General features: G+C 39.6%; 1 protein-coding gene across 1 annotated transcript in view; it reads right to left on the minus strand.

The window, feature by feature from the left end:
* Positions 1-2,208: 2,208 nt before the first annotated feature.
* Positions 2,209-16,606, minus strand: part of LOC149318703 (putative neutral ceramidase C) — a 33,965-nt gene continuing 19,567 nt past the window's right edge. Inside the window, exons 9-20 of the mRNA XM_089510314.1 lie at positions 16,213-16,299; positions 14,226-14,330; positions 14,046-14,127; positions 12,289-12,404; positions 11,217-11,311; positions 10,199-10,238; positions 8,951-9,046; positions 8,567-8,662; positions 7,728-7,874; positions 6,600-6,659; positions 5,857-5,945; positions 2,209-4,703 (exon numbers count right to left, since the gene is read on the minus strand). Coding sequence (XP_089366440.1) covers positions 4,529-4,703; positions 5,857-5,945; positions 6,600-6,659; positions 7,728-7,874; positions 8,567-8,662; positions 8,951-9,046; positions 10,199-10,238; positions 11,217-11,311; positions 12,289-12,404; positions 14,046-14,127; positions 14,226-14,330; positions 16,213-16,299 — 1,188 coding nt within the window. The 3' untranslated portion in view covers positions 2,209-4,528. The remainder of the gene's footprint in view (positions 4,704-5,856; positions 5,946-6,599; positions 6,660-7,727; positions 7,875-8,566; positions 8,663-8,950; positions 9,047-10,198; positions 10,239-11,216; positions 11,312-12,288; positions 12,405-14,045; positions 14,128-14,225; positions 14,331-16,212; positions 16,300-16,606) is intronic.

Below are 16,606 nucleotides of genomic sequence, written 5' to 3' on the forward strand. Positions count from 1 at the left end.
CAAGAGGTAATTGAGACAAAGATCCTATTTGGGACTATCACAATGGAATCACAGGAAGGTATGAAAATGGCAGCCAGCTGGTTTCCATGCAGCTGGGGAACAGACCTCCATTGATTGCAGAGGCTTCTGCCTGGTAGGTTGGGATGAACAATTTGAGTCAGAATTCAGGCCATAGCACTGTAACTACAGTACTTTTCTATAAATCAAGTCCACGCTGGATTCTGCTTGCCTTGTAATCTTACTTAAATGGTCAGTCAGTTGAGGAAGTAAATAGACAATTTTATTCAGCCCCATTTCTTGCTGAGTATCTCCAGGCATGCATAGGCCACTAGGATTCAGTTCACACATGTGCCTATCCAGGTAAGTGCTTGCTTGTGATGTAGGTGCAGTTGCCTAGCATGACCTCTCTATGCAGGTGTGGTAACTACAGACTTCTTTTAAGGGATGTAAATCTTTGACTCTTTCATTTTTGCATGTGAGGACAAATAATGATAATAGTTTCCTATCTATGATGGGAGAAAACCTTCACAGTATTTTCCCCATATTTGAATATCCTGAAGTGTTGTGGAGGAATTATTCTGTGCAGAAAAATGGGCAGAATTTCTGTGCAAAACACCCACTTTTTGTGCAGAAAAAAATGGTTTTCCTGTGCAGGAAACAGGGCTTTCTACTGAGAAAACTGAGTTTTTGTGCAAACATACTTTTTTTTTATGAAGAATTATTTTTGTGCATACTTTGGCATATTTGACTAGTGAGTGAAAATTGTGAAAATTCTCATGTTATTTTTCCTGACAGGGTTTCCTAATTATTAGGAAATCCATTTAATCAACCTAGTGGGGAAAAATAATGAAAATTCTTCCCGTTCCTATATCCCTCTTACCAATATGCCTTCCATGTGACAGGATTCAAACCAGAGCTTGGAAGTCGTGAGTAATGTAGCTACCAATAGTAAGTATTTTGTTTGTAACAAGGAAAGTGTAATTTGAAAAGGGAAAGAAGTGGGAAAGAAGTTACCTTTATGTTGCAATGAGCAATGTTTCTAGTTACTTTAAAAATAATTTAAGAGGTGTTGAAACAGATTTTTCTGAAATTTCATGCATTCCCGTATCAATCCTAAATACTATTTTAAAATAATAAATAACAAAGTGATGAGTAATGTGACAGATTTTGAATGTTGTCTGGAATAATCACAATGAAGTACCCTTTAAAAATACAGTGGACCCTTCCCATCCACAAGAGGTAAGTTCCACCGCACCCACAGATAAGAAAAAATGCAAATAGCTGTGCACCTATTATTTAATGTTGAAACTCCACAAGGCACCGAGAGCAGTCTTTGTGGTCCCCATTGCCCTTAGGTGTCAATTTTTTAAAACTTTTGTTTTTGTTCTCAAATGCCCTTTAGAGGGTGTGGGGACATTTTTGCCACGTCCCCCCCCCCCCCGGCTCTATTTTAGGCCTGGAAGAGGCCTTTAAAAAAAGAGAGAGAAAGTAAATAGGAAATGTTCCTAGGCTTAGTATGATCCAGGGGGGCTAAAACTATGGCAAAAATGCCCCCACACTCCTTAGAAGAGTTTGGAGGCATTTGAAAAATGGATTTCTGCTGGTGGGTAGGTGGCCAAAATACCCTAAAGCCAACAGATCTCATCTTACTTTGGAAGCTAAGCAGAGTCAGCTGTGGTTAGTATTTAAATAAGAGACTTCTAAACAATATCAGGTGCTGTGGGCTATATTTCAGATAAAGGAACTGGCAAATCCACCTCTGGGGATTCTTTGCCTGCTTGGGGTTGCCATAAGACAACAGGAAACTTGAAGGCACATACATACACAGTGCGGGAGATGTGACCCTCCACACTTTCCTGGAGGGCTAATATGGCCCCCTAGCCTCCCACGGTTGCCCACTCCTGGACTAAGCCTATCTGAAATTGAGTGTGAATGGTGCTATCACCTAATTTGAGGGGCAAAACCCTTGTTGTTGTTGTTGTTTAAATGCCAAACACTGATATTTCACATGTTCTTTGGACCTGTTACCATTTACCATTCCAGCACATTATTTAGCAGTCTCATCCTCCATAAACTTAAGAAGATCATTAGTCATTAGGATAGACTTCAGTGGTAATTTAATTGCAGAGTTAAAATTCTTTCATCAGCTTTAACACAAGCAAAGCCAAACTACCAATGATTTGACAGATGCAGTTTTCCATACATATCTTGTTTTATTCATTTTTCTATTACAGTGAATTACTGAGTAGCAATTAAGTGGGGTTATTTCCTGCAAGTCTTGGACAACAAAGAGATTCTCTCCTAGTTAGAGAGAAAGTTCCTTCTTCATAGTTTCCCAGACCTCACAACACACAAGCCTGTGGTTTCTGGGACTGGATAATGAAATCCTAATGCTGATTCAAGGATATAGCTTATTGTTTTTCCCCACAGTATATTTCTCCAGCATGTTTCACAGTATGTTCCCCCAGAAGCTTGCTAAATCTTAATGGGGTTGGGATGAAATCTGGGACAGCTAGAATGATCCAGGGTGCATGTAGTTGTTGTTAACTGCCAGTCAAGCCGACTTGGATTTATGGCGATTCCATGAAGATGAGACCTCTTTCACCCTATTATCAACAGCCCTGCTCAGGTTTCAAACTCAGAGCTATGGCTTCCTTGATTGAGTCTATCCATTTGTAATGTAGTCTTCCTCTTTTCCTACTGCCTTCTACTTTGCAAAACATTATTGTCTTTTCTAGTTAGTCATGTATTCCTAGGATATGTCCAAAGTACAACAGTTTCAGTTTAGTCATCTTGACTTCTAAGGAGAGTTCAGGCTTGATTTACTCTAGGACCCATTTAGTTATCTTTTTAGCAGACCACTGTATCCATAGAACTCCTCTCCAGCATCACATTCAAATTAGTTGACCCCCCCCCCCCATCTTCACTTTTCAGGTCTCGCAACCATACATAGAAATGGGAAATATGATGGGTTGAACAATCCTAACTTTGGTATTTAATGATAATATCTTTACCCTTCAGGATCTTGTCTAGTTCCTTCATAGCTGCCCTTCCAAGTCCTAGACTTTCCAGGGCACATGGTATTATTGTAAATGTATACAGTACTTCATTTTTGAGACAATGGGGTGAAGCAGACGGATGGATGGCTTGGAGTGGTCTCTGGCCATTCCAGCCCCAATTGGCCCTGATCAGCCTGGGACTATAGAGAACAGACTGCCCACTTTGAAAGCCAGCTGTTGCTGCGGTCCCAAACGAGCAGCCATCTAGGAGCAGTTTTTCAACACTCCTTTTGCTGGTGGCTTCAGGCCACCTTAGGTGTTCTCAGAGCAACTTCCAACTGAATCATATGCATGCCACACCCCCCATAGGGGCCGGAAGCCACTCCTTTTGGCCTGTCTGTTTTGGGCTTGGCACCATCTGATTTGACAACACTTTGCAAGTTTCAAAGATTGGTTTAGCTTTAGCAGTACAGATCTTTGTTTACCTACAGCTGCCATTCTTCATAAACCTGCTACCTTGTCTGCCTAACTAAATGAAATATCCTGGCTTGATCCCACCTCTAACCAACTTAAGACCCTGCTACTAGATTGGGTGAACATGGAAGTCTGTACAGCTTCTGATTTTCTACCCACCTTTACCAGTGAGCAAGGATGGAACAAGAACTTGGAACAGGCATCCTTTTTTCCTCATTGTCACAGGTTCGCTCACTGGTAGAAGTGGGGTAGAAACATTGTCTTTCTTGTGCCCATCAGAAGCTAAACAGATCTCCTTAGCCCAATCTGGCAACTGGCTTCTAAGGTGGACTTGGATGACACAGGTTTTCAGTAAGACTTCACAGCCTTATTGAATACAGACCAATTACAAATCTGTAGGTCTAGATTACAAATCCATTAACTGAAATACTGAATACCAGTCCAATCTGTAAGCAGTACTAACATCAATGACTCTCACCACATCACCAAAATACACTAACAATCTACTGTGGCAAATAGTTCCGCAAACAGAAACTGTAGACCTGCATGGGGTGAAATGCTAAACAAAGTAGGGAGTAATCTCCACTGGACACACTGAGACTTACTTCTGAATAGATACACATAGGTTGTCTACTAGACATGGATAGATATGCACTGTTAAAGCCTGCTATGAGTCACTCTTTGGAGTGGGAGAGCAGAGTCTTCATTTTAAAAACCCAAAGGCATGCACTTTTGCAGAGATGGAAGTCAGTTGTCCTTTAAATGTACCTCTGTGGGCAAGCAGCCAATGGGATGTACATTGCACTTGGCATCTGGCTCATGTCTACTGCACACTAGTGGGCCAGGTAGCAAAATGTGAGAACTGAAAGTACTATCACAGTAGTAGGCAGAGAGAATGATTTCTACTGGATTTCTCTTTGGCAGCATTTTTAAGTTGGAGTGAAACATGCCATAGACTGGTGCCAAGGTAGATGTGCTACATAATTATCTCCCATTCATTCAAAATTAAAAAAATTAAAAATTGAACAAAACCACAAATGCTACAATTTCACATTTCAGTCTGAAACTTCGAATTGTGAAGAAGAGCCACTGAATGCACGAATTGAGCCCAGTAATTCTTTGTTGTGGCCAAAATATTGTATTCTGTAGGTTCCTGATTCAGTGTTGTTTGGGATGTTCCATTCAACTATAGCTGTGCTGCGGCCGAAGTTGCCCTTTTGCCAGATAAACCTTGAGGGAGAAACAAATAACATGGATTAAACCAGTGAATCAGTAGTATGGAGAGTAAGCCGGCGAACTAATATGAGAGGAATCAGTGCTCTGACTCAGTTTGACATGGATACATGTAGATGTTAAAATATGAAAGATGACAGAATATTGATTTTTAAAAACTGGAAAATATATTAGGTGAAATCCCGAGGAGATCAAGAGAAAACGTGAGATTTATCACTTTCTTTCCAAAGTCCTAGCTCCAGGTCTGTGTGTAAACATATTAAACGAGGATGAGAAAATTCATAATTTCTTGGAGCCAATTTTTCTCTCCTCCAAGGACCTACCACAGACTGTACTCCACCACCAATATTTAGCAGAAAAATGGGAACATCCCAGTATAAACCATTTAGAATAAGCGAAAGATTAACAAGTAAAATGGGTTTTTCCAGTTTGCCACCAGAATTTTGCTGTAAACTGCTTACAAGCCATGGAAAGTAAAGAAAACGCTAGCCTTAGATGTGTTCCTGCTTTGCTGTTGAAATTTGGTGCCTTTTGGTAAACATTTCCCCCCTTCCCAAGGTCAGAAAGTGATTTTGAAATGGGATTCCACCATATTATAAGGAATAGGGAAAGGCATTCCCACTTAAAGATTGTGGCCAGAATTCTGTGACAGCTACCTAATGCATCATTAAATGTTGTTCTGATTGCCAGCAGATGCTTAGAAAAGTAGGTTGTGTGTGGGAGTTATGATAATGGCAACAGAGTCACCATCGTGAATAAGTAGCAACCATGAATACGAAACAATTATCTAAATTTACTGACCCATAATTCTTTTGTATTCATGATTGTGACTTAGTCACAACTGTGACACTATTGTCATGATTGTAACCGCCCGCTCCCAACCTATTTTACTGGGCATCAGCTATATAGGGAGAAGGACATCCATTCTGCTGACAATCAGAGCATCAGTGAAGTATGCTTCCACCAGGTTTGGGGGAGTCAGGCTAGGAGAGGTTACTTAGTTAATTATACTGAATTAGTTTATTTAACCACATAGGTGATACAGAATTCTGGGTCACAAATCCCAGTAAATCTTCTGGATAGTTCTGAAAAGAGGGTCATTGTTTTTGTTTTCTTAACAAACATCTGCAATATTGGTAGAATTGCTCACCTAGTGTCCCATGAGGCATCATCATACAGCACTTTCCAACTTTCAGAAGTATTGTCATATTTTTCTACTGTAAGGAAAGTGAAGGTAGTCTAGAAGGAAGTGTTCAAATAATTAGAGATTAAACAGATGCATTAAATAGATGCATTTAATAACAGTGACCTTCCTTGCCTCTATTGTGATGTGATTTTTAAAGAATTTGCTTTTGTAGATCAAGATCCTATTGGTTGTCATAGTGAGAGCAGACCTCTGAATCAGTTGCTGTATAGATATAAATTATACACACACACGTGTGCGCACACATATACATGTTATTGTTGTGCACCTTCAAATTGTTTTCCGGTTTATGGTGACCCTAAGGCGACCCTATTATGGGGTTTTCTTGGCAAGATTTGTTCAGAGGTGGTTTGCCATTGCCTTTCCCTGGGGCTGAGAGCATGTGACTTGCCCAAGGTCACCCAGTGGGTTTCATGGCTGAGCTGGGAATCGAACCCTGGTCTCCAGAGCCCTAATCCAATACTAAAACCACTAGGCCATGCTGGTTCTCTCATATACATAATTCCATTTAATTCAGTGGGTCTACTCTAACTAGGAACTAATACAATTTAGGCCATAATTTCCAGTCTTACACTGAGCTTCTGTTTCCTCCTCTCTACTCTCATGTTCATATTTCTTGCACTTCAGAACGCTACAAGTAAATGTGGGGGCCCTAAACTTTACAAATATTTGTTCTTTAACATTCTTACCATATTTTCGGCAGAATTCCTTGGATTTGCACCAACAAAATGCACTTGAGCAATCTCTCCCTGCAAGTGTGAGAGAATATATTATGTCAAAATACACTAGTTCCTGCATAAATACAAGCATGCAAATCATCAAATGTTGCTCCTACTCACACCTTATAAAATCAGGTATTTATCTTTTGGTTGAATTTGGTGACTTATGCCTGAGTGCCATTGTCATGTTAGCTCCATATCTACAAGGATAGTGATACCACCATACAAATACAAGTTCAGCTGGAAACATTATTCCTGTCAGCACCATCAACAGAACCCCCTTTTAATTTCAAGAAGGGTCTGTATTCTGGGGCAATTATGAGATCTTAAACAAAAATCTCCTTCCACATGACATCAGGAGTCAGCCACAGCCAAAACCACTCCACTAGATTCTGGGATTTACATAACACATACATGCACACATACAAACGCAGAGAGAGGGAGAGAGAGAGATTGAGAGAGAATTGTCAGGAGGGTGATGTCTGCAGCATGGAAGAATACATGGGATCTTTCCCAGTATATCACAGTGACCAGGTTGTTGCCTGAGAAGACCTCTTTCAGGATACTCCTTCTCTACTACACTGATTTTCCATGTTATCTCCTCACATATCCAGTCCATAGTTGCTTAATGGCTATATGACAATGAGCATTTGGAAAAAGAGTTTAGTAATACAGGTTGAGTTTAATTTATCTGAAATAAAAATCTAAAATGCTTCAAAATATAAAACTTTTCTCATGGGTAGCTGAGATAGCAACACCTTCGCTTTCTGATGGCTTAATGTATGCAAAGTTTCTTTCTTGCATAAAATTATTAACTATATTGCATAAAATTACCTTCACACTGTGTATAAGGTGCATATGAAACAAAATTATTTTTGTGTTTAGACCTGGGTCCCATCTCCAGGACACCTCATTATTTATGAAAAACTTGGAGGGGGGAGAATCAGAAATCCCAAACACTTCTGGTCCCAGGCATTTCAGATAAGATACTCAACCTGTCATATACTGGATGCCTTAAGAAACGGAACAAATTATCTCCTATTGAAAATGTAGAGCATGAAGTAGTATAGTATTATAAAGCAGCAACAGTATACCTACCACTCGGTATTTGGGCTGCACATCTTGCAGTACATCACCATACTTAGAACCCAACGGCTTTGCATCAATAATAAGAGGTAGGAAGTTCAGATTTGTTACATTGAAAATAGGTGGCGCTGGGATTTTTGGTAAGTCTCTCACTGTGCCCTGAAATAAATAGTATTCACTTTGAAATGAAAATGGTCAATTTCATCTTTATGTAATAGAGTAACAGGAAACAACTCCATGGCAGAACAAAACATGGGGGTACATATAACAGAATATGGGGGGGGGGGGAGGGAAGTTGGCTGTTCTGAGTTGGAAAACCCTCTGGAGCAGGTTTTCAGTGCAACTGGGGTCTAAAGGGGAAAGAGAAAAGGGATAAAGTCCCAATTGCTGCAGCATGCAGTGGAAGTATACTATTATCATCTGGCCTATAGCAACAATTCAAAATTATATTTGTTAAACCCACATAGTGTCTGCTTGCCAAAAAATGGCACTCAAGGCAGGGTGAATCAAAAAGAATGGTGCAAAAGTAAAGCTGTTCTTATTTGCTTTTGCACCATTCCTTTTTAATCATCTTGTACAATGAAAACATTAAAAATGTTTATGGCACAATTAAGACACATCAATAAGCACAATATACAAAACTTTCATAAAAATTCTTCTTAAATGCCAAAACATCATCTTAATAAAAATTGGAGGTTCTTCAGAAACCAAGGTTGCCTAATCACAATCATTCTACTATTTTTTGAAAGGGAATAGTAAGTAGCCACACTTCTGATTCCATTTAAATAGGAAGTCAGAAATCTCTTATGGGTCCCAGTTCTCAATTGTGCATCTGTACACCTTTTTATTACCTCAGCAACAGCCTTGGCCAGGCCTCGGAATAACTGAATATAAGCAGAAAGAGTGTGTGGTCCATAAATGGTGGATGCTCCTTCATATCGTTGGACCTATGGAGTGAAATACAGGAACATTTGAAGTATCCAGCATCAACTGGTCCAAACAGATTACTAGGCATTAGACTGACCATAGAGATGTCACAAACAGCACACATATACATAAAGCATTTTAGGCTTCCAAACTGACCCACATTTAGTCTTGGGAGCAGTTAATTATAATTTTTCACTTTCCAGAAAACCAAGTATTTTAGTAAGTATGTGACCGCAATGGAAAATTGACATTAAAAATGTATTGGATATTAAAAGTAACCTTTGGCTCAGTGCTGTTATTTTACGTACCTGATATTCTTCATAAGTAGTTATATAATGGGTATAAATGTTGCACAGCCCTGACAGTATAACATTCATTTCTGTTGTCCTGTGAGTTTCAAATTCCTAAGAAATGAGTATACAGTCAGTTAATCCAATCAGCATTTAGTAGAAATACCATTCCCAATTCAGAGTAAGCACAGTAGTTCTTCAGTCAATCATTTGGCGGGTTTGTATACAATTTCCATTTTGCCCCTATAGCATAACATTGTGTTCATATGCTGTCAACAATATGCATACTGTGTAATATAAAAAACATTGAACAATACACACACACACACACACACACACACACAACACAGGTGTAAAAGACTATTTACACACAAAATAAAAATTGAAAATCTGCTCCAAAATTAAAATTCTAAAATAATTGGAGAACAGAACATTTTGACCTGGTACCCAAAAGATGATAATGTGAGCATCAGGCAGGCCTCACCACAAAGGGCATTTCAGAGTGAGGAACCCCACTGAAAAGGTTGTCTCTCTGGTCATCTACTTCTCTCATGTTTCAAATTGTAGGGCTACCCAGAAGAAGGCCTCAAGTGATGACCTCTGTGGATGGCTGGATTAGTATGGGAGAAGGCAGACTTGTTCTGTGTATTGTGAAAGGGAGAGCTTGGAGAAGCTACTTTGTGGAGTAAGGTTCCCTGATGCCTACAGCAATGGGCCACATTAGCTGCAGAATTTTGGAAGTTGTAGTGCACAGAAGTCATGTTTCCATGGTCTGATTAAAACATGTAATAGAATAATAGGTTTCGGCATGCATTTCCTCTTCCCATTTATTCAACTAACAGAAACCCCCTTTGGATTTAACGTATCATGTTAACATACTTTCTGATGTTCACTCAAATTCCAAAGTATTAGGAACTGCTAAGATTATTTAGGCAATATTGATAGGATGTGGCAGTGGCATCACTACAGCAGTGACACTCTATGGGGAGGTGACACCACTGTTCCTCGAACACCTACTTTTTTGCAGAAAAGGGCTGTGGCCTTCACCTGCTTCCCTCTAAAATGCTTTAAAAGATGGTGGGAGTGGGCTGAAGCTCAGTTGTGCTTGTGTATGATGACCATCCCCATTCGGATTTGTTTTTCTGGGATGCTAGCAGTTTGACCATTTTCGGGTTGGTAGCACATAGGCCTTCATGTGATAACGTTCTAAGAGAACAACCCCTGTGTTCTAGTGATTCCCATCTAATTCTGGAGCTGCTAACTTACATTTTTTATTGCTTCACGTAGTCTTCGTCCAGCCATTGTCCTGAGAGCCAAAAGAAAAGAGAGAGTATTATTAGTACCTCCTTACAGTTTGATGAGCAATAGAAGTTCCTTCAATGCTATCAGGAGACCTTTTAGGTTTGTAGGTCACTAGTTTAACAGAAAGTCAAAGTCAGTCCTGCACATTACACAAAAAATTAGAAATGGCATATTTCCTCTGACCATGGTAAATCCTATTGAAGCAAACTAACAAGAACAGGATGGGGGACTATTTTCAGTGGAGCGAGCCAGATCCCCTCATAGCCTTTTGCAGTCTGGATGCCATAGGGGTATAGGCCCACTCCCCCGAGCACTGGATCCTTGGCCAAAGAACTAGTTGGAGCTCCTCCACCCAGTGCTTTGGATAGGAATAAACTTTGCTCTTTGTCATTGTTCCTTAGATAGGGAAGGCAGGAGTGGGTTCAATCTGCAATGCTGGCTTTGCACCTTGTGTTTCCACTGAAATGGGAGGGGGAGAGATGCACGAAGAAAACTGCATTATCTTTGTTATTGGTTGGAGAGAATGGTGGGGATTCTTCCCCTCCTCTTCTCACTTCACCCCACCCAGGTCGATGTGACCCAAATGCTCAATCCTGACCCTACATATACCACAAGTCTGCTCCTAATTAAATTAGGACACATTATAGTTCCAGTGTAGTTTGTAGGGTAGTTCAACAGAGCTTACTCCCAGAGAAGTGTTCACAGCTTTTCAGCCACAGTCATAACTAACTTTTGATGGGCTGGGCCCACTGTATCCTATGCGTGCTGTAAAGTAAAATAGGGACTAAATTGTCCTTCATTGACTAGTTTGGTGCTGGCCTGTTTTATTTCCCCAGTTCTCCTCTATACCATTCCCAAATGAGCAAATCCAGAGCAGTTCTAAAACTAGTCCTTTCCTTAATAAGCAGAAAATTCAGCACAAATAGACAAATGTATTTGTTTGTTTTGCAAAAATAAGTAAGTGCAGAAACGGAATACATACGTAAACTCTCCTGGAAGAGCCACTATTACCAAAGATCCAATGGTAACGATTTGAATATCAATTATTTCTGGATGCCATGGATAAGGTTTGGAAAGCTTAAGAAATTCAAGAAAGAAGGAAAGTCCTATTTTAGTCTTTTTTTTTAGTAGTAGTTTAAAAATATAGCCACGTTCTTCCTCATCAGTGTTCCCCAAGGAGCTTGTGACTGATTACAGTATTAAGGGAAAGTAATACAAGCATAATTTTAGTATTGCATTAGGACTCCAGCAGACCAGGGTTCAAATCCCTGCTCAGTCCTTGGGCGAGTTACATTCTCTCAGCCTCAGAGAAAGCCAATGGCAAACCCTCTCTGAACAAATCTTGCCAGGAAAACTCCATGATATGGATGCCTAAGGGTTGCCATTAGTAAAAAATGACTTGAAGATGTTCAACAACAATGATTAGAGGGTTATAAGGAGATGGCCTATCATCATGTAAGGCATGGGTAAAGGACTAGTGGCTTTGCAGATCCATCCATAACCACTGACTGCAGGCCATGCTGGCTGGGGCTGATGGGAGTTAGGATCCAACATCTGGAGGACCATAGTTGCTTACTTCTAATTTAAGGGCACACAAGAAAAAAAATAAACAAACCTCTGCATGATGACTACTGGAACACTCCAAATACACATTTTGCTTTCTGTTCAATAAATGCAACTATATATTGGGATCTAATTAAAAAGAAAGCATAGGCCTGTTACAGACTGCCAAAATAAAGCTGCTTCGGGTCTCTTTGGAGGTATGCTATTTAAATGATGCATGGGTCCTAAGAGTCCAGAGGTCGCGCCAAAGCCACACTCCACTCCTAAGCGCTGGAGTGCAGCTTTGGTGCAGCTTCAGGATTCTTAGGGTGCATGCATCATTTAAATAGCATACCTCCAAAGAGACCCGAAGCAGCTTTATTTTGGCAGTCTGTAACAGGCCATAAACTCCAAGTGTTCTTTGCCAGTTTGCTGACAGTCTACCAACAAGCAACCTCTCCATTAGAGCTGAAATGAATATACCCTTGGCAGTGAGAGTAAATGTTTCATACCTGTCCTGTCGGAAGGAGAATAGGTTTAGGTTTGTGGCATTCTTCTATTTCCTTAGATGGTTGAATCAGGAATGCATTACGAACAGCATCCCAGAATGGATCTCCTTCTATCATGCCTGTTGACAAATGCACATCAATAGAATGCTTCCTATCCTTTAGTATATGAGATGAAGTATTAATAGTGGGGAAAGCCTATGGTAGTTCTAGCAGATGGACACTTTAAAAATTCATATGCTAAAATCTTTAAATGAAATTTTGAATGAAGAATATGCCTTTAAAATCTGTTGCCTCAAAAACAGTAATACTGTCATGCTGAAGTCCCTTTGTCTTTGGGAAACATTTATAGTGGTAATTACTAGTTTATACTGTTGGTGAGTATTGATTTTTAAGCCAAAGAAGGTTATTAATGGACCATTGTTACTGGTTTTATCTTGTTTTTATTTTGTGTTGTTTTATTCATTGTTTAAATGTTATGGCCAGTGTTCTACATCAGCTATTTAATTAAGTAGCACTATTGTCACAATTATACCCCCAGCCTGTTTTCTTTTTGGCAATAGCAATAGCAGCTTCCTTTACTGTATATACTGCTTCATACAGCACTAAGCAGTCTCTAAGCGGTTTACAAATGTAAGCTAATTGCCCCCAACAAGCTGGGTACTCATTTTAGTGACCTTCTGCACCACAAGTTTCTTCAGCACCAATATCATTTGCCAACACCATGTTTGCCCTGCCTTGTGATTTATTTCCTTTATTTTTTTTAAAAAATCCATAATAGCACCATTAGAGCATGATGTCATAGAACTATTAAATTAATGACTTTAATAATTTACTAACAATTAAAAATATTTTAAAAACGTAACAATGTGGTGCACAGCACAGCAGGAAAGCAGCAGAGTGATCTTTGGAAACATCAGGTGCAGTAAACATGTCTGAATAGTGACTTCCAAATGTTAACAGTTATTGTGCCACAACAACAATCTATTTATATATTTTAAAAATAGGGGGAGCATCTCAAAAGGTTTTCAAGAACATAGAGCATATAATACAGGCAAAGAAGACTTCTCTTGGGAAGTCTTCTCCTCTCAGCTCAAGCAGTCATTTGAGACTTCCCTACTGGAAATTTCTTTGATAATCCACAAGGGAGGGCAACCAGACCACATCCACACCACATTCTTGCAATGAAGCAAAATGAGACAGGACTCTAACTTGCTTTTCACCATAGTGGGAAAGGAAGTTATTAATAGATTATTATCAGCATGAAAAAAAACCCCAAATTCCAAACAATATTGCAGCACAACAACACTGGGGACACAGCAACATTGTGTAATAAGGTTAAGGGAGAAGTGAGATTAATCCACTACTATAATTGTATGGCAGCAGTGTGTGATAAGCACCTTAGACCCAGAGAATCAAGAACCTGGGTCTGGTCTTAGGAAGAAGTAGCTGGAGGTCATACAACTGGTAATTAAGGCTACATCCGCACTGCACAAATAATCTGGTTTGACACCAGTTTAACTGTCATGGCTCAATGCTATGGAATTCTGGGAATTGTAGTCTGTTGTGCCAACAGACACTGGATTATTTCTGCCATGTGAATGCAGCCTGGAAGATATACTGAACTTGGATTTGTTTCCAGGTGTCCTCTTGGCATATGAATCACACCAGCAGATTTCAAGGTCAATATTGAAGATTAAATAATACATATATTCAACACTAACAATACCAAATATAACCTGGAAGTACTTATCTCCACTTGCCTTGAGTGAAATTGAACATCCCTGGCCCATCCATGGTGCCTGCAGCAAAGCTGTACCCCAAGGCTGGTTTGCATGTTTTACCCTTTAGGAAAGTATGTTGAAAAGTTAAGTTATGCATTTTATGTACACTACTTGTATGTTGTTATTCCTACCTAAAATACAGCATTGAATGTACTTTACCGTATGTGTAGCATTGAGTTGAACAGTAACATTAGTCATGTCCACCCACTGATGAGCTGAACTAATGGGACCATTTATCTCTTCATAGGCTGTGTTATATAGTTCCTGAAATGCAAATGATAGTCATTTGAAATGTAGCTTCAGTCTCATTCTTTCTATCTTCAGTGGCTCCATCACATCTGTCATGCCTTGTTCCCAGGTTTGGAATCTGACACAGACAGGGAAATGGACAGAGGTGTGTGACTCATTCAGACTCTGACACAGACAGTGAAGCAGAAGGTCAAGGGGATGTGTCTTGTGCAGGCTACGATTTAGACAGGGGAAGAGAAGGAGAGGGGAACATACCAGTGCTTGAGACAATAACCCTCTTCAGCAGCCGCAGCACATAGGCATGGACTTGATAATATGTACCGTAATGGAATGTAGAGGAGAGAAGGAAGGTTTGAGATGCTCAGAGCATTTATATAGGATATGCTTATTATTCAGGCAACAGCTGCAAGAGGCTGCCAATCCATAAATAATACAGTAACACCCTTGGGAGGCTGTTGCTGACAACCAACTATGTAGGAGGTAGCAACACTCTCGTCTCTTGATTCCTGGCTTGTGTTTTCGAAGAACCTTGGACTTTGCATAGTAAATTGACCACACTATCACATACTCCCTTGAACTTATGCTTTTGTGCTGACTTGGAATGCCTGAACACTGAGACTGACTAGTAAGTTTCCGTATACAGTGGACCCTTGTTATACGCTGTGGTTTGGTTCCAAGATCCCCTGTGTATAACAAAATCCGTGTATGCTCAAGTCCCATTAAATTTAATGACATAGCAAAATGATGTCCCTTATAAAAAATGGAATATCAAGGTAAATTTATACTTTGTTGGAACATTTTCAAACCGTGTATGCTGGAATCCGTGTATAAAAAATCCATGTATAAGAAGGGCCAACTGTACAAATGAGTCTGTTACTGTCTTGTCTCTAATGGCCTTTGCCAAGCACTTTGTACCTGGCTGGTCTCCAAGACAAGACACCATCTACTGTTGTTTAGGGCAGAAAAGGATGGAGAAACATGAAGCAATCTTGAGCTCCTGAGACCTTGGGGGCCCAGCAAGAGCTGGCTCAAGACAGTTCATTGTCTGAGGTGAAAGACAAGATGGCACCTTCCCCTGCCAACCATTCCATGTACAAAAGCTGGCCAGAGTGGCTGTGAAATCTAACTTCAGAAATGGTGACAACATAGAATGGATCCTCTGCTGCATCTACCAACAGGATAAATCAGAGGTTCTGGACAGCCCATATGGCACCCCTCAGTATCTGCTCTTCTATAGCTGCCTCATTCTGTTTCATGTTATAGCTGGCCCTGGTTCCAGACATGTTATTCATTTGGCACAGAGAAGGAACTGTCATCCATGGCAGCGTTTTTTGTTTTAGCCTCTCTTCTGACATTATCTTATATGCAGCCCATTTTCCTTAATAATCAGTAAGTGAAAGTTAGAAAATTGCCCACATAAGAAGTGGTACTGGAGGAAAAAAAGAAATCCAAGATAAACGTATCTCTTGCCAGTCTCAGGAATAGACTTACTTTTCTTTCTTAAATATCCATATTAATCCTTATTTATACAAATCATTTTTGGCAGCCTTTTAGGGTCAAGCCCTTGAGAAGCAGTTTTCACTATACAAAACACAAAATATAGTGTGCCCGAGAATCATGAACAATAGAATGAATCCATAGTGATAAAACAACAATGATAACTGAAGCAATGCTTAAATAATAGATAGATTGCTTCTGACTCAAGCTGGCATGGACTGGGAAAAGAAATCTAAAGAAATATATATGTATTCATTTATTTATTAGTGGGAACTAATATCCAGAACATTTTTTTCTTTATCAAATATCAAGATGAGCACTTGTTTAAAACAAAGAAACAACAATAAAAATACATCAAACCATTTGAATCTACTTATACAAGTGAAGTCAGAAATTGTACCTTTGCTTTCAAGTAGATGTTTCTCCCAATTATTTTGGTGCTCTCAAACATGTCTCTCCCAGGACCTTTAGCTATACACATCTGGGCCTGAGGTGAATGGTAGAAGAACAAATGAAAACGGGAAAGTAAGCAATTGGTTACAGTTACACACTTTAATAAAGAGAAGCAAAAGTGGCTATACTCAGTTTTTATGATGGCTGCCTCCTTTCTAATTCTATGAATTCTGTCCTATTTAAGAAATCTCACACATTTCCCGAACAACATCAACTTTCATGATGCTATAATAACATGAGAATTGGTCCTAAGAACAATTTTATTACATTCTGGCTCAAAGTAATAAAAATGCAATGAGAACATTTTGTAAGCTATGTTATTGTATGTCAGAACATGGAGA

Source organism: Sceloporus occidentalis, unplaced genomic scaffold, assembly GCF_023333645.1.
Source record: "Sceloporus occidentalis isolate IW3139 unplaced genomic scaffold, rSceOcc1.0.p SCAF_2, whole genome shotgun sequence".
Lineage (NCBI taxonomy): Eukaryota > Metazoa > Chordata > Lepidosauria > Squamata > Phrynosomatidae > Sceloporus > Sceloporus occidentalis.